General features: G+C 34.8%; 7 protein-coding genes across 9 annotated transcripts in view; 5 read left to right on the top strand and 2 right to left on the bottom strand.

Annotated features, from left to right (window-relative positions):
* Positions 1–7,384, top strand: part of LOC104792615 (vacuolar cation/proton exchanger 1) — a 44,620-nt gene extending 37,236 nt beyond the window's left edge. Inside the window, exons 1-11 of one of the 3 annotated variants that reach the window (XM_010518803.3) lie at positions 1,500–1,656; positions 3,665–4,111; positions 4,414–4,481; positions 5,088–5,116; positions 5,227–5,423; positions 5,692–5,916; positions 6,015–6,143; positions 6,275–6,391; positions 6,518–6,688; positions 6,784–6,874; positions 6,967–7,384. In XM_010518803.3, coding sequence (XP_010517105.1) covers positions 3,827–4,111; positions 4,414–4,481; positions 5,088–5,116; positions 5,227–5,423; positions 5,692–5,916; positions 6,015–6,143; positions 6,275–6,391; positions 6,518–6,688; positions 6,784–6,874; positions 6,967–7,049 — 1,395 coding nt within the window. In that variant the 5' untranslated portion in view covers positions 1,500–1,656; positions 3,665–3,826 and the 3' untranslated portion in view covers positions 7,050–7,384. Of the gene's footprint in view, positions 1–1,499; positions 1,657–3,644; positions 4,112–4,413; positions 4,482–5,087; positions 5,117–5,226; positions 5,456–5,691; positions 5,917–6,014; positions 6,144–6,274; positions 6,392–6,517; positions 6,689–6,783; positions 6,875–6,966 lie in introns of those variants that run through there. The other 2 variants (XM_087454572.1, XM_087454573.1) reach the window with 2 other exon arrangements.
* Positions 7,385–7,741: 357 nt separating this feature from the next.
* LOC104792614 (uncharacterized) lies at positions 7,742–9,863 on the top strand. The gene is made up of 5 exons (XM_010518802.3): positions 7,742–8,076; positions 8,254–8,365; positions 8,555–8,651; positions 8,860–9,408; positions 9,513–9,863. Exons 1-5 carry the CDS (start codon positions 7,971–7,973, stop codon positions 9,597–9,599), a joined length of 951 nt encoding a protein of 316 aa, XP_010517104.1. The 5' UTR covers positions 7,742–7,970; the 3' UTR covers positions 9,600–9,863.
* Positions 9,864–10,840: 977 nt separating this feature from the next.
* Positions 10,841–12,272, top strand: LOC104792613 (uncharacterized protein At4g19900-like). Its single transcript, XM_010518800.2, has one exon. The coding sequence runs from the start codon at positions 10,916–10,918 to the stop codon at positions 12,128–12,130; it is 1,215 nt and encodes a 404-aa protein (XP_010517102.1). The 5' UTR covers positions 10,841–10,915; the 3' UTR covers positions 12,131–12,272.
* Positions 12,273–13,061: 789 nt separating this feature from the next.
* LOC104792610 (uncharacterized) lies at positions 13,062–15,333 on the top strand. Its single transcript, XM_010518797.3, has one exon. The coding sequence runs from the start codon at positions 13,062–13,064 to the stop codon at positions 15,087–15,089; it is 2,028 nt and encodes a 675-aa protein (XP_010517099.3). The 3' UTR covers positions 15,090–15,333.
* Positions 15,334–15,402: 69 nt separating this feature from the next.
* LOC104792612 (small ribosomal subunit protein bTHXc) lies at positions 15,403–16,194 on the bottom strand. Its single transcript, XM_010518799.3, has 3 exons — positions 15,919–16,194; positions 15,769–15,833; positions 15,403–15,672 (listed from the first exon to the last, which is right to left on the bottom strand). The coding sequence occupies exons 1-3, from the start codon at positions 16,073–16,075 to the stop codon at positions 15,538–15,540; spliced, it is 357 nt and encodes a 118-aa protein (XP_010517101.1). The 5' UTR covers positions 16,076–16,194; the 3' UTR covers positions 15,403–15,537.
* Positions 16,195–16,222: 28 nt separating this feature from the next.
* On the top strand, positions 16,223–18,687 carry LOC104792609 (N-alpha-acetyltransferase MAK3). The gene is made up of 5 exons (XM_010518796.3): positions 16,223–16,378; positions 16,765–16,982; positions 17,074–17,194; positions 17,375–17,430; positions 18,253–18,687. The coding sequence occupies exons 2-5, from the start codon at positions 16,803–16,805 to the stop codon at positions 18,457–18,459; spliced, it is 564 nt and encodes a 187-aa protein (XP_010517098.2). The 5' UTR covers positions 16,223–16,378; positions 16,765–16,802; the 3' UTR covers positions 18,460–18,687.
* A 1,379-nt stretch (positions 18,688–20,066) lies between these two features.
* LOC104792608 (auxin transporter protein 1) lies at positions 20,067–24,562 on the bottom strand. The gene is made up of 9 exons (XM_010518795.3): positions 24,140–24,562; positions 23,695–23,900; positions 23,404–23,589; positions 23,177–23,289; positions 22,887–23,070; positions 22,511–22,608; positions 21,722–21,929; positions 21,364–21,621; positions 20,067–20,613 (listed from the first exon to the last, which is right to left on the bottom strand). The coding sequence occupies exons 2-9, from the start codon at positions 23,869–23,871 to the stop codon at positions 20,374–20,376; spliced, it is 1,464 nt and encodes a 487-aa protein (XP_010517097.1). The 5' UTR covers positions 23,872–23,900; positions 24,140–24,562; the 3' UTR covers positions 20,067–20,373.
* Between the last annotated feature and the right edge of the window lie 546 nt (positions 24,563–25,108).

Below are 25,108 nucleotides of genomic sequence, written 5' to 3'. Positions count from 1 at the left end.
TTTTACACTTTCAAATCCATTTAAAACATAATGTGGATTTTGAAATCCTAAAATAAATCATTAAATGAATAACATGAGATTTTAACAAGTATTTGTAAATCATATAACCAATAACACATAATTTTGATAAGTATTTTAAAATGAATGATCGAATAACACATGATTTTTGTTTGGATTTTCAAATCCATTAAAATCATAAACCAATAATCCCACCTTAATGAAGAACAAATCATTCTGAATAACAAGCAATAGATATTAAAAGAAAAAAAATGGAGTTCAGAAATCTTCTCTCTACAAAGAATTCAGATCCTTCTCTCCCAAAAGCTCTCAATATCCCTCTCTCAAAAACTGCTAGAAAATAACTTAAGGGTTTTCTAAAACTCAAAAACATTATATATATGTCCTAAAACACGTTAGAGACTTGTGTTGCAATTTAGGAAAACTTTGGGTAAAATTGTAAAACTTCCAATTTCTTATTTCTCTCGTCGGATAGACATAGGTGTCGACCGATGCTCCTTCGGTGCCGGTCGATGCTCCAACTCTGATCCGACTCCAAGTTCTTTTCCTTCGGTAAAATGCTCCAAAATCATCCAAATCATTTTGCTCCTTCCATGCCAAATTCCTAGATAATCTGTAAAGACTCAAAAACAACCTAGAAACAAATGAAAAGACTCAAAAATCACACTTATATCATGATTAAAAACCGTAAAACCATGATATATCAACCGGTGTACTAGATTATATGTCTATGATGTTGACCGCATAACGTCATATAGTTCATGTATGTGGTCATATAATACATATACTTTGTGTAGTTGAGTATACACTAATATACTTGGTATGTATGACCATGTATTCTCTAATAATTCCTGTACCTAACCATCTTTTTTCATTTAAGATACTCTGAAAAAACACCCCTCTACCTAGCAAGTGTTATTGTGACGCTAATTCGTTTTCTTATGCGAAATTCATTTAATACACAACATGGTATTTTTTTTTCTTTATTACCGAACATGTCTTTTTACCAGGAGTTTTTTTTTTATTTTATTAATTATCAAACTTTGTTTTCTTGAGTTCTTTTTCCGGGTTTCTCATTTTCGGTTTTTTTCATGTCAACCTAAAGTACTGGAACTGGACAATGGTAATATGGAATCATGGTTCGATGACAATCTGACATCACATCATTGATGAGCTTCTTTGGAGTACGATGAGGACTAAATATGTCTTGACATCCACGCAACGGGTACAATTTCCACCAAAGCCTTTGTCAAGCAGAGTTTGAGTGTCTACTGTTTACTGTTTAGTGATCTCCGCACTTGAGCTTATTCGAGTGGGGTATTGAGAGAGATATGTACAACTACTACGTATCTCTAGTTAAAAATATTCTATTTATTTATTATGATTTATCATTTTGTAGTTTTCTCTAAATATTTTGTAAACAAGGTAAAGTTAAACCTTCAGTATGCATAAATTATATGTTCATTTCGAGGCCTAATAAAATGTTTTCAATAATTCAATCACTCATAGAATACTAATAATATTATTTTATGAATTATAATATACTATAAAGTAGCTCACACGATGTGTGGTTGTATGCATTATTAATTTGAAATAGATAATGAAGTTTTTATTCAATTATATATGAAATGTAGAAATGTAATTATTAATATATGTCTTAAAAAATAATATTCATAATATTATGGTTCAACTATAATTTATAATTTATATATGTTATATAGTGTTTCATAGAAGGACCATGAAAAAGAGAAAAGTTAAAGTAAATATTATTAAATATTTTTGATTACAATGTATTGTTGAAATTATTTAAACAGTATGTTACTATAGTAATAAGATCATTACTTATAACAAAGTCAACTATATATGGTATTTTCGTTAAATAGTTAAGATCAGTTATATTTTCAATCTTTTTTTCCTTTTTTGAAAAATAAAAAACTGATAAGTATTCTAGAAAGAAAAGTGTAAGATCTAGCCTAATTTTTTTGATAGATAATTTTATGTTGTCCTATATATTAATTTTACTGTCATCATCTAAAAGTAATAGTTAAAAAAAATAGTTTTTATGATAAGTCAATTTTAAAATAATTTATTAAAACAATATCACAAAACAAATATCTTATACTATAAGTTTAACCAGTTTTTATAAAAATTCATGAAAATAAAAGTGTGTGTGAAACTTAATATATTTTTTATTTTCTATCCATTGTCTCTATTTCTAATCATTTTAATATAAATAGTATGATTAACAATAAATTAAATTTTGAAATTATTGTTTTCTGTTATATCATAGGGTGATAAAGCAATTATTTTATAATACCATTATGTTTTTTTTAGTACATATAATTTAAACACAATCAAAATGTCACTTATAAATTACTATTAAATACAAATTTGAGTTGTGTCTTTAATACAATATATATATGATTAATGAATATAATGTGAGATTTTTATATATTAGAAAATCTTTTATATTAAATTAGTCTATCATAAATTAATTTGGTTTCAGTTTTTACTTTGAAATGTATGAAACCATTTTATAGTAATAGGACAATTAGTTACAGTAAATTTAATTATTTTTTGTATGTTTGTTAAATAATTATAATAAATTAATTAATTTATACTTTGGTTTTTTTGGAAAAAAAACTGATAATTATTCTAAGAAAAAAAAGTGTAATATCTTACTTTGATAGATAAATTATGTTGTCCTATAAATTAATTTTATTTTTATATCTAAAAGTAATAGTTAACAACAAATAATTTTATAATTTGATAAGTCAATTTTAAAATAATTTATTAAAACGATATCACAAAACATATATCTTATACTCTAAGTCTAGCTAATTTGTTATAATAATTCATGAAAATAAAAGTGTGTCAAATTTAATATACATATTTTTTTTTCTTCTATAAATTGTCTCTATTTCTTATCATTTAAAAATAAATAGTATAATTAACAATAAATTAATTTTGAAACTATTATTTTCTATTATTTCTTGGGAAAGATAAAACAATTATGCTATGATACCATTTCTTTAGTACATATGTTTTAAAGACAGTCAAACTGTAACTTATAGAATACTATTAAATACAAATTTGAGTTGTGTCTTTAATACATTATATGATTATTAAATATAATATGATTTATATATATATATATATATATTTGAAAATCTTTTATATTTTTAAATTAGTCTATCATAAATTAATTTGGTTTCAGTTTTTACTTTAAAAACTTTAAAAGTATGAAACTATTTTTCTGTTCTGGTCATAAAAATAGAGTGTCAAATATCACACTGTTAGGCAAAGTTAGAAAAAAACCTTCTTTTCTCTTATAAAATCACTCAATGTGGTAGTCAAATTTTGGTCTTCAACATATTAATTTTTAACCATTTTGCTACTAGACTAAAATATGACTAACCAAACCTATCTTTACAATATTTGGATATTAATCCAAATAATTAATAATTTCCCAAGAACCAAAGATTTACCAGCCATGTGTTATACTATCGACTGGCAATATCTTTACATACCATTTCTGACTTTGGTTTTCCAAATATATAAAAATGCAATAACATCCCAAAACATTAAATAAATAGAAAAATATCACAAGGGAAACTTCGAGGAAGTTGCCTTGTGGACCCAGTAGAAAAAAAAACTAATCAGTATATATATACAAACCAAATCATGACGCCATTCATCGTATAAAGAAGAATCAGCAAAGCAAAACTCAAAAGAGGTCACAACAACAACAAAAAAACATTTGTGACTCAGAATTAAAATACATAGTTTTTGAGTCAGTAGTGGTGCAATGGCGGGAATCGTGACAGAGCCGTGGTCATCGGCAGAGAACGGAAACGCGAGCATGACACCGAAAGGATCGAGCAGAGAACTGAGACATGGAAGAACAGCTCACAACATGTCTTCTTCTTCTCTAAGGAAAAAATCAGACCTCCGAGTGATTCAGAAGGTTCCATACAAAGGTCTCAAAGATTTTCTCACCAATCTCCAAGAAGTCATTCTCGGCACAAAGCTTGCCATTCTTTTTCCGGCCATTCCTGCCGCCATTATCTGCACCTATTGTGGCGTCAGTCAGGTATCTATAATTTCCTCTGTTTCATCAAACCTTGGTTTCGAAACGCCTAAATCTTGGTTTTTAGGATCAATTTGTTATTAATATTTAAGATATTTTGGAATTATGCCATTATACGCTTGTTTTCTAATCAAAATTATTGCTCCCCCTAAAATTAGATTTGCAATCATTGTATTAAAGTAAAAATTTTGGTGTATCTTAATCTTGCCACGTAATTGTGCACTTAATATAAATGATTAACTACCATATACTATATATACATAATACATGTACATAACACTTTGGTTAATATTTGAATAATACAGCCGTGGATATTTGGACTGAGCATGCTAGGACTGACACCTTTGGCTGAGCGAGTCAGCTTTCTGACAGAGTAAGTAGTATTCATCCTCATCTCTTATTCTATCGGTTTACATATTTTATTATTTGAATTCTTCACCTTACGATCATGACAGAGTTTAGCCAACTGTCGATAAAATGAGTATCTATCACGACGTTATACCAATAGTTTATTTCGTTTTCAAGAAACTCTTACTAAACCAGCCACTCATTTTAACAATTTTTGTTGCTCTATTGTTTTTTTTTTTTTTTTTTATCAACAAACCAAACGTGTCTCTTTTACTTCCACTAAGATTTTCATTTTCTTCACTACTTGATTGAAATCTAAAAGGTTATTATGATGGGCAACACGTTAGTTAGGTATTTAGGTCCAATTCCACCATATTCTTATGCTTTTTTTTGAAAAAAATGGACATGGACCAATATTCTTTGGGGATTCGGCAATGCATGATTGGATATTATCACCGACCACATACAATTATTTCCCACTCATATGTCAACGTGACAGCATAGTTACAAACTCTTATCATCTAGTATTCAAAGTACAAGCATCTTTATTATCTTATCAACGTCAAAAGGTTATAACGTTATTTTGGTTGTGGTAAGTTTATATTCACGTTCTCTCGTGCATCTCGTGCAGGCAACTCGCTTTCTACACCGGTCCTACATGTAACGTCTTCTTACCAATTTTTCTTTTTTTTTCAATCTGCAAACGTTAATTACTTTATTTTATATAGATACTCAATTTTGTTTTTTTTATGTGTTTTTTTGAACCGCAGTGGGTGGTCTACTAAACGCAACGTGTGGAAACGCGACTGAACTGATAATCGCGATTCTGGCATTGACCAATAATAAGGTCGCAGTTGTGAAATATTCGCTACTAGGTTCGATTTTGTCGAATCTTCTATTGGTTCTCGGGACTTCACTTTTCTGCGGCGGAATAGCTAATTTGCGGAGGGAGCAACGGTTCGACCGGGTATGCTTCTATTTTAACTCCGGTTCGACCGGGTATGCATATCAAAACCAATATTATTTTGTTAGTTCAAATAACTAAACGGGAATGGAATACAGTAGATTTTGTATAGCTAGAGTGTTTAACCAGGATTTTATATAAAAATTATAGCTTGATAAACAAGCAAGTCGTAGACACTATACTATGGTGACGATAGGTTAATTAGTTTGAACAAAAATTAAATAGCGGGTTTTGTTAAACCAAATCAATTTTGTGTGGTCATTTGTTGCAGAAACAAGCCGATGTGAACTTCTTCTTACTCCTACTAGGATTGTTGTGTCACTTGCTCCCATTGTTGTACACATACGTGGCAACTGAAGATACTCCGGCTGCTGTTATTTCCGACATGTCACTGGTTCTATCGCGATCCAGCAGTATTATTATGTTGATCAGTTACATTGCATATCTCGTTTTCCAGCTTTGGACTCACCGCCAATTGTTCGACGCACAAGATCAGGTAACTAAAATATATTATATATACTTACATGCACACGATATAACATAAAGAGTATTGTGTTGTAATGGATCTTTATTAAAATGGAATTTGGTATTCAGGAAGATGAGTATGATGACGATGTGGAAGAAGAAACCGCAGTGATTAGTTTTTGGAGCGGTTTTGTATGGTTGGTTGGGATGACACTAGTCATCGCATTGCTATCCGAGTATGTTGTTGCCACCATTGAGGTAATTTTTTTATTATTATTATTTTTTTTTTTTTGCATCTAATTGATTTTGAGTTGAAAAACATGTTAATGTAATAATACACGTGTTTGACCAAAAAAAAAAAAAAGTAATACACGTTATCTTTGGTTTAGACCGCATCGGAATCATGGAACCTATCAGTAAGTTTCATAAGCATCATATTGCTTCCCATTGTTGGAAATGCGGCTGAACACGCTGGAGCCATCATCTTCGCTTTTAAGAACAAGCTCGTGAGTGTTTCATTTTCTTTTTATTACCCTGATTGCTTTTAATTAGTTAATCCAATATCTTTTTATATGTAAAAGTTGTAGAAAATAATGCATAAACTTATGTCAAATGCAAATAATTTTTTACAGGACATATCACTGGGAGTTGCATTAGGCTCTGCGACACAAATTGGCTTATTCGTCGTCCCCTTGACCATTATCGTGTCGTGGATTATAGGAATTAACATGGATCTTAACTTCAATCTCCTCGAAACCGGTTCTCTTGCCCTATCCATCATCATCACAGCCTTCACATTACAGGTTAAGCATTTCTCAGTTAATACCTTATTAATCTATTAGACCAATCAATATGGATGATCTAAATATTTGTTTGTTATGTTTTTGTGGTTCTTTAGGACGGGACTTCACACTACATGAAGGGATTAGTCCTTTTGATGTGCTATTTCATTATTGCCATATGTTTCTTCGTCGACAAACTTCCTCAGAGTGCGTTAATTTCCACATATTCTATACTACAATGTTATAATTAATAGTACTTTAACATAACACTAAGATTGTGATAATTGTATATTTTTCAGAACAACCAAATGGTTTTCACATGGGACTTCAACAAATGAACAATGTTGTCACTGCAACAGGGGGAGGAGTTTTTTCATCTTAAATGAAGACAAGTACCAATGTTTTTGAAAACAAAATTTCCAAAAACCAGAGACAATGGAGAATCGAAAACAAACAAAAAAAAAACCCCAAATTTTCTTGATTCATTTTATAAATATGAAAGATTTGTCAGAGAGATTCCTGAGATTCAGTGTTTATTATTTCATGTTTTTTTATTTTGGGTGTCTTGATGAAGATGAGTCTTGTTGATAAGTTTCTCAATTCCTCGTCTTGTGGGTTTTGTGACTTTTGTCTATGAATGCCTTTTGTCGTCTCTCATATCTCTCTCTCTATTCATGTTGATGTTTTTAATATGATCAATAAATAATTTTTGTCTAAGCAGTTAATATAAATTACATATAAATAATTAAATACGTATGTATGATTGGTATGACTGACCGCGATAAACCTCCAATTTTCTCTAAACCGGTAAAAATCAGAAATTTTGTGGGCTTTTGTTAAAAACCTAAACAATTAGCATAATGGGCCGCGTAGAAAAATAAATGAACAGAGAAGTGTTTTTGAATTTCACACGGTCTACGAGGCAGCTTTCATTGGCCAGTCTATTCAAATATCAAACGTCCGATCAGTCAATCGCCGTTGTGAATCCAACGGTTCAGATCTTAAGTTTCAGTCTGATTAGGGTCCTACGTCATTTACATCTATACCCCCTCTCCTCTTCTACTACTTCTAGCTTCCTCCGACGCTCCACCATCTCCTCAACAAAAAAAAATTAAAACAAACACCTGAACTGAATCAGTGGCAGTTTCGTGAATACGCGACTGAATCAATCTCTGTTTGTTTCTTCTTCTGCATTGTTAACCTTTCGTTTCGTGTTTTTTTTTTTTTTTTTTTTTTTTTGGCTACGATCTTCATAGTGAATCATCAGCTAAGCGTGAAGAAGAGGTTTTCTTTTTTCCGAGAAATGGAGAATGTGTTGGTGGGTCGTGATGGACATGAAGAGCTCTCTTTGTTTTTGGAGATGCGAAGACGCGAGAAGCTTCAAATCGTTTCTTCTCTTCCAGAATCTGGTTAGTCTACTACCGGATCTTCTTCATTTCTTCTAATTTTGACTTTGATTTCTTCGAATCTGAGCTCCTGGAACCTAAATCTAAGAAGTGAACTATGGAATCTTAGATTCATTTTTGAGTAATTAAGAGTTTTTTTTTAGTGATTTTTGTGTTAATTTTGCTGTTGGATTTGTACAGGAGCAAACAGTGTTGACAAGAGTAGCACAAAGAGTTTAGAGATCTTGGAAACGAGTAGGAGCGCTGTTGAAAAGTTCTTGGACTCTGAGAGTGACAAATCTGATTACGAATGGTACTTCTTTGAGTGCTCGAATGTGTTTCTCTTAATGTGTTTAAAGTGTTAAGTTGTTTGATGAGATTATGAACATTAGCTTTGCTTCTAAGCAATTCCAATTCTGAGTTGTTAGATAGAATGTTCGAATAGAGCAGAGCTATTCGCCTTTTTTGTTGAGATATTTATGTATAGATGATCTGATTCCAGGTTACTTGCGGCTCCTGAGACGCTAGGAGGGCAAGAGAACTCAATGGTTAAACTCAAAGAGACTAAAGCTAGGTCCAGTACTGCTTTGAAACAACGGGTGAGAACCGATTTCTTAAAACTCCTCATCCTTCCTATCTATCTATCTATCTATCTTGTCTTTAAGAGGAAATAAGAGATTGATATGTGTCTTTCTTAGTCTATCCTAGTCCTAAGTACTATGTTCACACTATGGCGGTTCATGTTTCCAAGCACTAGCTAGTTTATTCACCATCAATGATTACTCATGTTAAGCTTTTGTTTTTAAGGTTGAAAACATTCCTCAAGAACCTGTGACACGGAGCGTCAAAGTTTCCAAGCCAATCTCAAGAACTGCTTTAAGCAAACAAGTCATCAACACCGCTGAAAAAGTAAAACTAAGCAGTAAACCGTCAAGACAACCCACACCCACTTCACGAACTACATTACCTTCCACAAGACTAACCAACTCTGCTCAGAGTTCAAATCCAGACACTAGAACCTCTACAATCAAATCCAATCCAAGAGCATCTGCCTATACCTGTTCATCCTCAGTGGGAAAGTCGATTTCTAGTGCTAAATCTACAACTCCAACAATCCCTGAAACACGTGCTAGACCTGTCTCAGCCTCAAGAAGCAGAGTGTACAGCTCAGGTGACAGATCAACAGGACGGTCCAAGACTAGTAATGATGTGAATCCTGTGTTGATGGGCACTCAAATGGTGGAAAGAGTTGTGAACATGAGGAAACTGCCACCTCCAAAATACGACGATAAAACGAGCTTGGGCTTTGGGAGAAATCTCTCTAAGTCCTCCCTTGACATGGCCTTGAGGCATATGGTACACATCCTCATTCCTTTAACAGTTCAAGATTCTTAGTAAATGAAACTTACAAGCCTTTTCTTCTTAAACTTCTCACAATAATGTTAAATTTCGTTTTGCAGAACATAAGGCGTAGTAGTGTTTCGAAGAATCTGAGGGTAACAATCAATGCCCCAACAAATTTGATGGACAAAAACGAGTCATCGTGATATATATCCTCATCTTTGGTGATGATCTCTTATGGAAATTACCTTATATTTTGCTACTTATTATATATAAACTAGACTCTACATAGTATTATTTCGAACTTGTTTCATTAGAGAATTGTTTCCTAGCAACCATTGGTTATATGTATGAGGTATCTCTCAGTAGACATCGACTAGTACAAGTTATATCTCTCATCAGAGATCGACTAGTACAAGTTGAACCTAGCGGAGTCTTTGAGAATCAAGAGAAAGATATATTCTTCAAAACGTCCGTATACGGTTTAGACTGTTTTGTTATAACAATAGTGATGGAGTTTTTTTCTGAACCAACCAAACCATGGAGATTGTGTTTTGAGTTTTCAAAGAAGAGACATATACGCAAAAACTCAAAACCATTCATCATTGTATACCGATCCGTGTGTTCTCACAAGGGGGAAAAACACATATGTTGCACGTATGATGACTACTTTTTTCAACATCAATCGATTAGAATCAACAAAAACAAAAAAAATCAACTCAACCATTAAAGAGTTTGGCAAAACTGATCAATTACAATCATTATAGTTTGGCAAATTAATTAATCATAATAACTATTTTTTTTTATAAGTTTCAATGGCTTATTTAAAAATTTACAACAATAGTAAATGAAAAAATAACATTTGTGTAATAAGAATAAAAAACTGCAGTTAAAACTGTGGATAGAAATTATCATAGTTAACCATTATACGTATAACTATAAAAACCATGGCACTCAAAAAAAAAAAAAAAAAAACCCTCAAAACCTTCGCTACTAGAAACATTATAAGTATAATATTTAAATAAAATTCTAGTTCTAAATCACCACAGGAACAGCAACAAAAAGCATGGCACCCTTAGTGGTATGCACATCTTCAGCATATTCCACAATCATATGTAATCTATATGGCAACCAAACTCCCACGTAAGGTTGACCTATAGTTTAACAGTTTTTTTAAAGCCAATAAAACATGAAGAACCTTAAAATATCCTAATCCCAAAACAATACCAAGAAAATGGAGAAAGATGAGTTCATCTTCATCATGCGCTTTCATCATACTCAACATTTCAACTATGTTTATGTTTAGAAAAAGGAAAAAAATTCCTCTATTAAATTAATTCAACTACATAGACCAAACCACATTAATCTACATCTAATATAATCCAACTACCTAGACTAAATCACATTAGTCTATAAGAAATAATGAAAATATAATTGAGGAGGTTATTATATGCATTAGCTTCAAAGACTCCATGTGAGATTTTTGACTTTCCCTCTCTCTGTTCCACACATTCTGAAAACTATGGAGAAGGATAATAATAACAAAAGGAGTCTCTCAGAAATACTTGATGTCCGGCAATACAGGCACACGAATTCCCCGGTGTTCTCTACCGCCATTTTCGCGGTCATAATGCTACTCGTTGTTGTGGGAACAATCCTCTCAAACATGTCTCTAGAATCAACTCTCTTCTGGTCTTCACCAACTTCTGAGGTAACACAAAGAAACAGAATGGAGAGAAAACCATTGGCTCCTCCAAAGAACACTACAAGCAGAGATAGAATGGCTTGGCTTCGATCACATCTAACAGAGTTCGAGGTTTTTAGGTCAACTAACATTTCAGAGCAGTTTCATCAAAGGGTTCTTGAGTCTCTCGACGACAAATGTGAGGTTAGATTCTTCATGACATGGTTTTCACCTGCAGAGTATTTTGGGAAAAGAGAACTTTTGGCTGTAGAAAGCGTCTTTAAAGCTCATCCTCAAGGATGCTTGATGATTGTATCAGGATCCATGGATACTCTTAAAGGAGATACCATCCTAAAACCACTACTTGATCGGGGTTACAAGGTTTTTGCGATCACACCAGACATGTCGTTGCTGCTTGAGAACACACCAGCCAAAACATGGTTTCAAGAAATGAAAAGCTGCAAAAGAGATCCTGGAAGGATACCGTTACACCAGAATCTTTCAAACCTCGCGAGGCTAGCGATTCTATACAAGTACGGAGGCGTGTATCTAGATACCGACTTCATCGTCACAAAAAGCTTTAAAGGATTGAAGAATTCGATTGGAGCACAAACTGTGGTGGAAGGAGACGCAAAGAACTGGACAAGGTTGAACAACGCGGTTCTGATCTTCGAGAAAGAGCACCCGCTTGTTTACAGTTTCATGGAAGAGTTTGCTTCGACGTTTGATGGGAACAAATGGGGACACAATGGACCGTACTTGGTAACCAGAGTAGCGCAGAGAGCTCGAGAAACGATCGGGGACAGTTTCACAGTATTGCCACCAGTAGCATTCTATCCATTCAATTGGTTAGACATTCCAAGACTATTTCAGACGCCAAGGAGCAGCAATGACTCCACATTACTCAAAGCCGATCTGGTCAAGCTGAACAGAGATAGCTATGGACTGCATCTATGGAACAAGATCACCAGAAAAATTAAGATCGGAAAGGGAAGTGTTATAGAGATTATAATTTCAGACCACTGTGTTGTTTGCATAGGAATACAGAGATAACAAGAAATAAAACAAATAGGTGTTTTATGTTTTTTACTCTAATCTTGATTTTCTAGGTTTGTATAAGATTGTATCCAAAGCCTAAATGGTAAACACTTTTTCACTTATTAATCAAATACAGAAGACGATTATTTTTCTGTTACCTGATATTTTGATCTATAAACTTAACTGCCATGCGACTGACGTATCAAAAGCTCCACACCAAGATCCCTCGTCTTGTCTTGATATCTATATTATATTTTAGTAGCTTATGTGGTAGTTGAATGTAGTTATTAGAACTTAGAAATATAGCGACGAATTTGTAGAAATTTTAATATATTTGTCTAAATGGATCACCAATTGAATCCATGTTAGAAACATATAGGTTGAACAGAGTAAACACTTCATCGTTGTAACAGAGTCAAAGTAAACACTTAGGTGAAACAGAGTCAAAAAGATTTCATCTCAAAGTAAACACTTAGGTGAAACAGAGTTAATACAATGAGATAAAGCGAACAGAGTCAAGGTAGAGAGAATGAGAAAGCGTGGCGTTCAAGGTTGTTTTTTTGGTTTTTTATGAAGTCAGGTTGGGTTATTAATTTTAAGAAAGATTATCCAATCAAAATACGGTATGATTTAAGAAAAGGGAAATACATATTTCCTCATGTTGCATTATTTTTTATATATATATAGAAGATAATCTTAGGAAAAAAATAAAAAGGATCACAATTATCCATTATTAGATTAAGGTATTTCCAAAACCCACATGGCACCAAGGGATGGCTGATATCGTAACCATAACGTAATCCAATTCCATTACGGATTCTTAAACCGACACAACTTTGATATATATGGATTACCTCTAGTCTTGTTCTGTCTACGATCTTATATTCTGAAACAAGAATACCCTAGCAAGAGCTTTTTTTTTTTGTTTCACAAGATAGGATCAAAGATGCAAGCAAGGAAACCCTTATTCGCAATCTATGCGATCTCTGTTCTCGCGTTGTATCTTCTCTTCATTGAATCTCCAAAGTCTGTTGTTCCTGACAACAACTCACCCTTCAAACGAAACTTACCTCTCTCCAGAACCGATGACCCCGTGGCCATGAGTACTCGTATCGTCAAAGTTGTAGACTCAGACCATACCGAAAAGAAAGACTTCGATCCGCTGGTAAATCCAAGCGAAGCTGCCAAGTTTGTGAATATTGACTGGTTCACAAGAAACGTGCCTCTCTCCAGAACCACTAACCCCATGACCATGCGTAGTACTAGTATCGTCAAAGTTTTTGACTCAGACCCTAACGACAAAGAGGAGTTAGATCCGTTGGTAACTCCTCGTAAAGATGGCAAGGTTGAGAGAATTATTGACTGGTTCCGAAGAAACGTGCTTCCCTCCAGAACCAATGACCCCGTGACCATGAGTATCGTCAAAGTTGTGGAATGCTCCGACTGTAACGAAACAGACGAGTTAGATCCGTTGGTACCTCTTCCTAAAGCTGGCAAGATTGAGAGCATTGACTGGTTCAGAAGAAACATGCCTCTCTCCAGAACCAATGATCATGACCCCGTGACCATGAGTAGTAGTAGTATCGTCAAAGCTGTGGATTGCTCCGACTGTAACGAAACAGAGGAGTTCGATCCGTTGGTACCTCTCCCTAAAGCTGGCAAGATTGAGAGCATTGACTGGTTCACAAGAAACATGCCTCTCTCTAGAACCAATGATCATGACCCCGAGACCATGAGTAGTACTAGTATCGTCAAAGCTATGGATTCCTCCGACTGTAACGAAACAGACGAGTTAGATCCTTTGGTACCTCTTCCTAAACCTGGCAAGATTGAGAGCATTGACTTGTTCAGTAGAAACATGCCTCTCTCCAGAACCAATGACTCCGTGAACATGACCAAGAGTACTACTAGTAGTATCGTCAAAGTTGTGGACTGCTCGGACCGTAACGAAACAGAAGAGTTAGATCCTTTGGTACCTCCTCGTAAAGCTAGCAAGATTGAGAGAATTGACTGGTTTAGAAGAAAGCTACCTGATATGGAGATACTGAAATCGACTAGCAAGAGCAAGCGATTCCATTCTAGACTCTTTGAGCTGTACAACAACAACAACTGCTCTGCTCAGTTCTTTATGGTTTGGCTTTCTCCTGCAAAATCCTTTGGACCTAGGGAGATGTTAGCTGTTGACACTCTCTTCACCACCAATCCTGGTGCCTGCTTGGCGATTTTGTCCAACTCCTTAGACTCCTGCAGAGGAGACACCATCCTTAAACCATTGATTGATCGAGGTTTCAACCTCATTGCTGTAACCTTTGATATCCCGTTCCTCGTTAAGAACACTCCTGCTGAAGCTTGGCTGAAAAGACTAAAGAGTGGCCGCATGGATCCTGATTCTGTCCCCTTGTTCATGAATCTCTCTGACCTGACAAGACTCGCGGTGCTCTACAAATATGGAGGAGTCTATCTTGACACAGACATCATCTTCCTTGACGATATATCAAGACTAAGAAACGCCATTGGAGCACAGAGTATAGATCCCAAAACCAAGACATGGTCAAGACTAAACAATGCAGTGATGGTCTTTGACATCTACCATCCGGTTATGAGAGAATTCCTACACGAGTACTCCACATCTTTCGACGGAAACATATGGGGACACAACAGCCCTTACCTTGTCTCTAGAGTTATCACGAGAGTAGGAAACAAACCTGGATACAACGTCACAATCTTGCCCCCGGATGCATTCTATCCAGTAAACTGGATCAAAATCCCAAAGGTTTTCAAGAAACCTGCAACCACAAGAGAAGCAGAATGGGTAGAGAAGACGGTAAAGGACATGAGCAAAGGGAGTTACATGATTCATCTATGGAACAAAGTCACAAGGAAGATAAAGATTGAAGAAGGAAGCGTCATGTACAATCTAATCTCTACTCACTGCACAGTCTGCAGAAACATCACAAATTCTCATACTGTCTAAACAGATACAAGGCTTCTAGTTTTTCAAGGAAGCGTCATGTGTATAGTCTCATCTCCACTCAATGCACAGTTCTACAGAAACATCACAAATTCTCCTACTTTCTAAGCAGATACAAGGCTTCTAGTTTTTTCAAGGAAGCGTCATGTACAGTCTCTCATCTACACTCATTGCACAGTCTACAGGAACATCACAAACTCTTGATACTTTCAAAACAGATACAACAACGCTTCTTGTTTTTCTTTTGCTTTTTAGGTGTTCATATTTGCTTTTCTTTCCCTTTGTAAAAGACTCAAATCAGAAGAAAAAAAACTGATTCAGAGAAAAAAGCAAGCTTTCATAGAAAGAGAGATGTTTTAACAACAAAAGAGAGTCGCAGCATCAGAACTAAAAACTCAAATTAAAATTACAGTGAGAGAGAAAAACAAGTGAAGAGAATCTCAAATTTCTTCTAATTAGAGAAGAGAGACTCGTCAATATCGATTTTGATCTTCTCATCGTTCTCAAACTTATCTTTCCTCGGCGGTGCTGGAGGAACCGGTACTCTCTCTGGTCCTCTTCCTTTGTTCTTGTTTCGTGGCCTCGCCTATTCACATCATAAAACCCAAAAAATCAAAACCCAAAATTTTCGAAATTCGCAAAGTAAAATTAAGAAATTTAGAAGAGAGATTTGATTACTTACATTCCCAAAAGAGTGGTTAAAGCGCTTTCCTTTAGCTGTTTTGCGGTCACCTCTTCCACAGTACACTGGAGAAAAACCACTCCATCAACGATATATGAGAGGTAAGAGAGAGATTGATACATTTGGGAGGGAGAGTTAAAGAGAGATTACCGAGTGGAATTGAGCTGGATGAAGAAGCGGAGAGAGAGAATTGCTGAGTGAAGCAAGAGAGAGAGACACCGGCGGTTTCTGAGTGAGAAGATGATAACCGTGAAGAGGTTAATGCGACGGTGACTCGCGGAGGAGCTCCGAGTATTAGCGACGCCATCGCCGTGTTGCTGTTTTCGAATGTGTTCAAAGGAAGACGAAGAAGAAGATAAGGTAGTGAAGTTGAAACAAAAATGATTTTAGGATAGCCTTTTTTAATTAATCTTTACATATTTGGTCTTCATTTTAATTATTTGGGCTTTTAAATAAAGCCCAAATCTATCTAAACCCTACACATGCTTGTCACGTGGCATCAACCTTCTTCTTCCTCTTTCTCTCTGGAGCTTCTTCTTCTTCTTTTTCATCAGACATCATCACCCAATCGTAACTTGAATCTTCGAATTTCTCAAAGCTCAATCTCTTGGTAAGTATTATTTTATCATCCCAGTGATATTGGTATCTGAAATTTTCAATTTTGATAACCCTATCTCTTTCTAACCTCTCTCACTACTTCGTATTTGTTATAGATTCTGCTTTAGCCAAAGTCGTTTGATTTACTAGAGTGTTTTTATAGATTCTGCTTCAGCTATTGATTGAGCTATTTAGAGGTTTTCGTGAAAGCACTAAACTTTCAAGTTTGAAACAATCAGCTCATTTTTTTTCCGAGAATGCAACTTAATTGGATCCCAATCAGCTCACTCTTTTACAGTTTCTGCTTTATTATCTTTTCTGACTTTTGCATTAAGTGATCCTGTATCATCTATATATATATAAACAACTGATCAAAAATTTCATCTTTCTCTTTGTAAGTATATACATACGATTCAGGATCTCAATCACTTGTTTCAATGGAGAAAGGGATGGAAGATAAAGAAGAATTTGATGAGGCAGAGATTGAGTACATGAGTTACGCTGGTGAGCATCATCTGCCGTTGATTATGTCTCTTGTTGACCAAGAACTTAGTGAACCTTACTCCATCTTTACTTACCGCTACTTCGTCTACCTCTGGCCGCAGCTCTGCTTCCTGGTACTTTTTTGATACCCTGCCTTTTGTTTTCCTATCATAAGTTTTATGTTTTAGTGGATTATGAGTAGCGTTCGTTTCTTTTCTTAAAAAGGCCTTTCACAAAGGTAAATGCATAGGAACCGTAGTCTGTAAGATGGGAGATCATCGACAAACTTTCAGAGGGTACATCGCCATGTTGGTCGTTATTAAACCATATCGTGGCCGAGGCATAGGTAATAATATTTGAGCTACTCCTCCCTAACTTCTTACAGAATCAGATTGATAGTGGGATTAGTGGATAGTGGTAGCTGACATTTTTGTGATGATTGCTGATAGTGTTTGATCCACTGCAAAGCCATGCCTCTCTTAAGTTTGGGATTTTGTGTGTGCTAACTTTTCATTGTGTTTGACAGCCTCAGAGCTTGTCACAAGATCGATAAAAGCAATGATGGAATCAGGCTGTGAAGAGGTATGTTGCTCTTGCATTTTTACTTCTCTCTTTATTGTAAGATTACATTACATGTCCTCAAACATTGCCTCCTTTTTATCATACTAGTATCGTGTAGAATTTCAGAGCTGAGTTGATACAGTTGCAAAAATCATTGCAAGTGTTCTTATTGCATCTAATTGTTTAGCTATAAAAAGCTTGTAGATCACTGTGTGTGGAAGTTCGGTTCCACCTATGAGAGTAGTAGTTAATCATATTCCTAAGAGTTGGAAACATTCGATATTCGTTTAGACCTGTTGGTATTGTGTATGTTACGAATGTTTGTAGTTGGAAATCACAAAACCTAGTCTCTCACCTAGTATGCATATATTATATAATTTCTGTATGTAGTCCATGACTCGTTATAGTCATTCGCATTGGAATGTAACTGATGGTATTTTGAAATAAACAATCCCTGTCTCCAACTTATTAATTTTGTATTCTGTGATATTATTAACTATAATTTCAGTAGTAAATAGAATGCAAATAGAACCTCCTGAGTGGCATTTCCTCTTCAAATTCCTCATAATCAAGTCTGATTACAACATGAAAGTATGGTTTTGTGATTTGAATAGTAACTTACTACTAGAAAAGTCCTCATAATCAAGTCATTCTCTGTTGTATCTGTGAGATTCCTCAACTGTGATTTGAGTAGTAACTTACTACTAGTAAGTCTAGATTGCAACTGGAACCAATTGAGTGGCATTGTTCTTCAAGTTCCATATATTCAAGTCTGATTTCATGACGAGAGTATGGTTGTGTGATTATGCTATCTAATTAACGGAAAGATGTATATGACTATAGGTAACTCTGGAGGCAGAAGTGAGTAACAAAGGAGCATTGGCATTATATGGGCGCCTCGGGTTCATAAGAGCCAAACGGCTATACCACTATTACTTAAATGGGATGGATGCTTTTCGCCTGAAGCTCTTGTTCCCTAAGCCTCGTGTACCTCAAATACCTCCTCAAGCTCATACCCCGATCGTGTTCCCTACGCCTCGTGTACCTTAAATAGCTGCTCAAGATCAAACCCAACAAGAGTAAGAGAATTTTACTGGATGAACCAGTCACTTCCTTTTCATCTGAGGTCGAGAGAATCTTTAAGGCCATGAACAAAGGTGTGTTTCTTCTATGTAATTCAAAATCCTGAACATGATAAGACAATGTTCTATTTCGTATTAAGAATTATTAGAGGGGTTTCTAGTCCCATGTTAATGAAGTATTCTCGACTGGATTGAAGGTCTTAGTCCAACCCGTTAAGTTTAGTGGGACATTTCATCGGTCTTCTGTGTCTGCAGGAACAATTTATCATCTCTCAAAACTTGGCTGATGATTGGAAACAAACATCTGAATGTTTGTTACAAATTCATATAACGCACTTCACTTACCCTTGTTCATGTGTTTGGGTATGTGTAGTGTAGGATATAGTAAAAATCAAAAAATGAGTTTTGATAATTCAGCCATCAAAACTTTCAAACAGCTCAAGATGCCTCTAAAGAAACAATGATATGTCAAAATAATGGATTTGAGGCCAAAACGAGAGAAAGATGTCAAATGTTATGAAAAGACATGATTGAATCATTGTTGCGAGATATTTTATGAAAATACTATTTATTGCATACATCATCAAACAGTTTTATTTTCAACAAATACCATCATTGATATGTTAGCCAGATTTTTTTTGAATCCAGATAGTCCATCTTCCACTAATTTAAAAATGTCTCTATTACAAACGAAAAATAACACAAAATGTCTCAAAAACTCACATGGCTTAAATCACAAAAACAATTTAAAGACGATTCATCTCTGGCCATATCCGCATATATGTGACTCACATTCACATTGTGTCACATTCACTTCTTCTTTCTCTAGAACAATTATATATGCTATTACTATTAGAAGAAACATTTTAATCTTTTTTTTTATATGATACAGAAAGAAACGAAAAAAAGTCAGATGGAAAGTACAGAAATCATCTCTGGATTCAAACGAGAATATTTTAGTTAATAATACATATATAATAATAGTATATAGTTATTTTTGAGCAAAGTACATGTGAAACCAGAGCATATGATATGGGAAGGTAATGAAACGATTGGGAGAGTATGAACAACACATGCCATATTTATTAAGAGAGACAAGAACGGTCCTCTGATCCATTCTTTGATCAGAGACAAGAGTGAGAAGTAAATAATGGCACGTGACTCCGACGAAGAATCCACGTGCGACCCCTCCCCACACACCCATGTGGCCCAAAGATGGATGACCGGCTCCCTCGGTCCAACTTGTCCCATGTTCCATTAGTTAAATTAATACATTCCCATTAAGTAACAGTTTCAAAATATTTACTTAAATGTCGTTTATACAAATAGAAAGTTTTATAAAACTCAAGAATCAGCTGTTTTTGTTTTCAAATACAGAATCATAATTGGTTAAATTATATGTCTTTAAAAACAATCATTAGTATGTAGTGATGAGCCGCTTAATAATGATTTGTGTTAGAATTATAAACTAATATATAGAGTAAATATATATTGTTGATATAAAAGAATTAGTGTTCAGTTTAGTAAGAAAGATATAAATATAATGACTGTTTTCTGTTACTAAAGCCAAGGAAAAGTAGAGAAGAAGATACATTACTTGCCTTTGGTTTTAACAAATACCAAATTAAGAAATCACACACTACATTATATTATCGACTATTCAATTAAACAACTAAGGAGTGAAAACAAAAATACAAAACCCCAAAAGAGAAGGAAAAAAAAAATTAAGAGCTTAGCACGCATTTAAAAAGGGGTGTGTAAAAAGAACACTATTTTCGTGACTTTTACTCCCTCACGTATACGAACGAACACAAAACACAAGAAGAACAAATAATTTTGTAAGAACCCTCCACAGAGGCGTTTAGACCCTTGGCTCCATCTCTCAAAGACGGTGGTGTAAAGCGGAGACGGGAGCATGCGCAGCGGCTGCAGCTGCAGCTGGTTTACATTGGTAACACTTAGCAAAGAGACCAAAAGTATCCACTTGACGAACAAAGTTGGTAACACTAGCCCATCCACCGAACCCGAATCCGACAATGAGAACCCAAACCACCACGAAAGCGTTCAACACGTACATCGCAGTCCAGCTCGGCATGAAGAACGGTGGCTTCTCCGCCGCATTCTACAAGAAAGATCCAAAAAATAATAATCAAGAACCATCAAAGAGAGAGTGTGTACAAGAGTTTGTGGGTTTTGGTCGTATAATAATGGACAAAATCCAAAGCTTTGTTGACCCATGAGATAGAGAGAGAGAGATATACATGATTGTGATTTGTCATACTTAGACTCTCACTTTAGATTAATGTTAGGCACAGAGTCCCTATTGTACAGCTCCTTTTCATTCATGATTATGACTCTTACCTATTCCTCACCCCTGTTTTCCTCCCAAAATAACCCTTTTCCTCTACTTTTTTCTTATGTTAATATCATAAAATCAGATTTGAAAAAGGAGAAAATACGTCATGGTCAATTACTATTTACTAATAATACTAACCTAACCATATGTTATATACTACTATTTTTTTCTCTATATGTAAGCATATAGAAAAAGAAGAATGAGCTGAAACCAACTCAATAATAAATATTTGGAGGGGACGTCAGTAAGGAATGTGGGTGATGATCTTATCTTCCGTAAGATACGGAACACTGAACCCCATCTATCTTTTATAACACAAGTCGTTTTTGCCCTCCAGTGTCAATAACTATTCACAACCCTACCCACAGGCCACAACTATAATATTCCTCCACCGACTCCTCAACTTTGGTGTATAATTTGGTAACATTTTTTTAAGTTGTTTTATAGATCTAAACCATGGTTAACTCAATAAATTGTTATCAATCAAGCAAGCTACGAATAGTACAAAATGAATACCTGACGAGCGGAGGCAGATCGGTATGTGAGCATGTGAGCAAGTGAAGGGATGATATAGACGGTGAAGCTAACGAGAAGAGCACCAACCGCGGAATTGATGGGACCGAAAAAGGGGAAAATAATAGCTAAGAACCAAATCGGTATAACCACAGGCAATCGAGCCAAAGCCCTTAAGCAAATGCTCTTTGTGTCATGCATCCCTATCACTTTCTCCCAAACAAAGTACAACGGCGTACATGCGAATCCGAACGTTATAAACTGCACCAATAACACATTTGCATAATAAGTTAATAACGTCATGGTAGAAATTTAACTAAAACGAAAAAGAACAAAAATTGTTAAATATGTAAATGAATACCTGATGAATGAGCATGAGGATAACGGCAGCATCACGCCATCCGTTCTTGGGCATGAGAGAGAACGCGTTGGAGTGGTCGAGGAGTGCGTCTCCGAAGGCCCAGTAAACGGCGGCAGCGGATGGAATCGTTAATGTGAAAACGTATAACGTCGCCATCAAGTAAATGTACTTAAACTTCTGAGGCTTCCACATCGCATGCATAATCTCACTGCAATACAAAGTTACTGTTAATAATATTCAATAATTAAAATCCTAAATCAAATAAGTGTAAAAGATTAACGATGCACCACAATCATCAAAGGGTGTATTTGACATTTCAAGGAAACGTGGTACTAATTCCTACTACTAGTAGTAGTGCTTTGGTAGCAATAGTGTTTGTTATTTCTTTATAGGGATAGGAATAATGACTACTACTATTCTTTTATTTTACATATAAAGAAAGATTAGAAATTTTATTAGAGTACTACTACTATTTTAAGGATAGGGAGAAAAAAATAATAATGATAAATCATCATGACAGTAATAATAGTTACACCATATTTGCCGGCAAAAGCTGCAATAGAAGCGGCGAAGAAACGATACAATACAGCAGCCATTATTTAATATGACACCAATTTAAGATATCATACTTTTTCTGCTAGTATTTAGCTTTTAAACTTAAATAGTACTTATTCAACTATGTCTGACAGAATTTAATTGATCTTTTATATAAAAAATGAAAAATTTGGATATTAGATTAGAATAATCATTAAAATATGAAAAGAATAGAGATAAGAGATAAAAACTTACACAGTGACCGCGTGACCTCCAAAGGTGTACAAAATATTTGTGGCTCCGGTAAAATAAAGCACTAGCTTTGTTGGACCTGAGTGTTTCACACCTTCCGTCTAATTAACAAAAAATTCGATTAGGAGAATATTATTGAGAGTGCTAATTTTGTCCTAGTCCTAAACTTTATAAAATACAAATTTGGGTTTAGACCAAGGGAATAATTCTAACAATTCTTTTTCCCTGATCTTAAAGAGAAAATATACGAATTTCTTTCTTTTTTTAAATAAGGCATATACTGTCACCTCATTACAAAGCATATAAATATGATAACGACAGTGTAGTGATCTTTATAAATATAAATATGAAAATACTTATATAATTTTGTATAATTTACCTGGCCGTGGATGATGGAGGCAATGGCTAAGTACCAAGCAGTGTAAGTGGTCATACCAAGGCCGAGGAATGACCAAATACGGTAATTGTGAAACGACGGTATAAACACAGTGGTTGCACAACACGCGCCGAATATGTAAGTCCATGTTCTCTTGTCCAAGTGATCGTTTATGTAATAAATGTTACTGCAAAAAAAATAACCAATCATTTATAATTCATTATTCAATAATGATTTTGTAGTAGTATAATGAAAGAGTGATTAGAAAGAAGAGATTAAGAAAGTAGTGAGACCTGGCACAAGCAATGAGTTGGATAACAGATCCGAACAAGAGGAAAGTGCAATTAAATGCGAGTCCTGCTGCTTTCCAGTAGGTACCAAGTAATCCATCGAGTACTTCAAACCACTGTTAAGTAATAATAATAATATTTGTAAAAGATTAGTGAGATAGTTTGATTATGATTAGTGATTTTGATTAGAGAGAGAGAGAGAGAGAGAGAGAGGATTTATGTGGGGGGACCTGAATGACGTGGTTTTTGAAGCTTTTGCCTTCTTTTTCCTTACGAGCTCTGTACTCGACGTAGAGAACACTGATGAGATAAGCAGTCCAGCTTCCGAGTAAACCATAGAAGATCTGAAGTACTATTCCCGACAACATCCCTAATTGACTGAACGAGTACGGTAACGTCAGTAGCACTTGTGCCACCTGATAACCATCATCAAAAGATTCATCAGATCTTTTTCATTAGTAAAGAACACGAAAAAATTCTAAATCACTTTTTCTTAATGAAGGGTTTGTTTTGGAATTTACCTGGTTAGATGCGCAGCTGAACCAAGCGTCCCAAACAGAACCACCGTGCCATAGGAAATTGCTTAAGGCAGAACTGCCTGAGCCGTCGTGTTCTTCGTTATCTTTTCCTGTTCTGTTTCCGTTTATCTGATCTGTTCCGTTGTCATTCGCTACTATTGCTTCTACTCCTTCCGACATTTTTTTTTCTTTGTTGGCTTCTTCTAGATCTGAGAAAGAACAAAGAAAACAGAGAGAGTAATCAATTACGTTAGTAGCTAAAACAGAGACGATAGAAACAGAGCATGCAGAGTGAGAGAGAGTGAGAGATCTCTCGTACTTGAATATAATTTCAAGAAAATAAAACTGACGGTTACGAAGCAGAGTGTTAAATTCTTGTTTGTTCACGTTTTTTTCTTTCTCTTCTTTAGAAGGTAAAAGACAGAGAGTTAGAGAGAGAGTGACTTACGTTTTCTTATTGAAGAGAAGGAGAAGAAGGTGAGAAGAAGGAATCAGAAGTAAGAAAGAACCAAAACTTGGTTTTTGTCCCTTTTCAGTTCTCTAACTCGGTTCTTCTTTTAAGTACTCTGTACACTCAGTTGTCTCTCTCTCTCTCTTCTGTCTTTAAAGAAAACAGAGCATAAGAAGAGCGAACCAAGAAATGTGCAGAGGAGAGAGAGAGAGAGAGAGAGGGAGAGAAGACTTTGATCTGAGCAAAAGAAGGGAATGAAGCTACTAAAAATACTATAAGATGCTTCGGGCTTCACCCCCCTCTCCTTTTTATATTACCAAATCTCTTCTCTCTCTCTCTCTCTCTCTCTTTTTTCATTCTTTTTACTTCTTACTTCATTTTTTCTTTTATATAAATAAAGAGATTAAAAACAGCTGCTGTAAAATCACACCACCATTAACTTCACTTTTGTTTTAGGTAACGGTAGCATCAAACACTTTTTTTTACGTTTCCGCATTTAATTATTAATCTGACTATTGACATCCAGAATTTCCGGGTTCGACCACACCCAAAAACAAATAAAGTAAACTAGTAATTTGTTAAGCCATATGGGTTTCAGAATACAATAATAATCGTCTACTATATTGTAAAAAGAAAAAAGAAAAAAAGTAGAGATACATATCAACTACTAAAATCATAAGTTGTGTCGTTATTTGAAAAAAGGAAATAATGCAACACATTAAAGTTTTGACGAGTTATTGACTTTTTTTTTATAGACAACATAGTCTAGATTTAGGTATCTCTCTCTATTTTCTTTTTCAACAACAGCTATATCTAGATTTAGATAATCTATTTTTTTTTTTTGAACAAATGATTTAGATAATCTATTAATAATACTAAAGTTTAACATCGTACCAAATAAACTACCATGGACAAATCAATAATGCAAATTTGCATGGTTTAGAATTCGCACCATAAAAACGTAAT

This window comes from Camelina sativa, chromosome 6, assembly GCF_030686135.1.
Source record: "Camelina sativa cultivar CO46 ecotype springtype chromosome 6, ASM3068613v1".
Lineage (NCBI taxonomy): Eukaryota > Viridiplantae > Streptophyta > Magnoliopsida > Brassicales > Brassicaceae > Camelina > Camelina sativa.
This window is presented reverse-complemented; position numbering and strand designations above follow the sequence as displayed.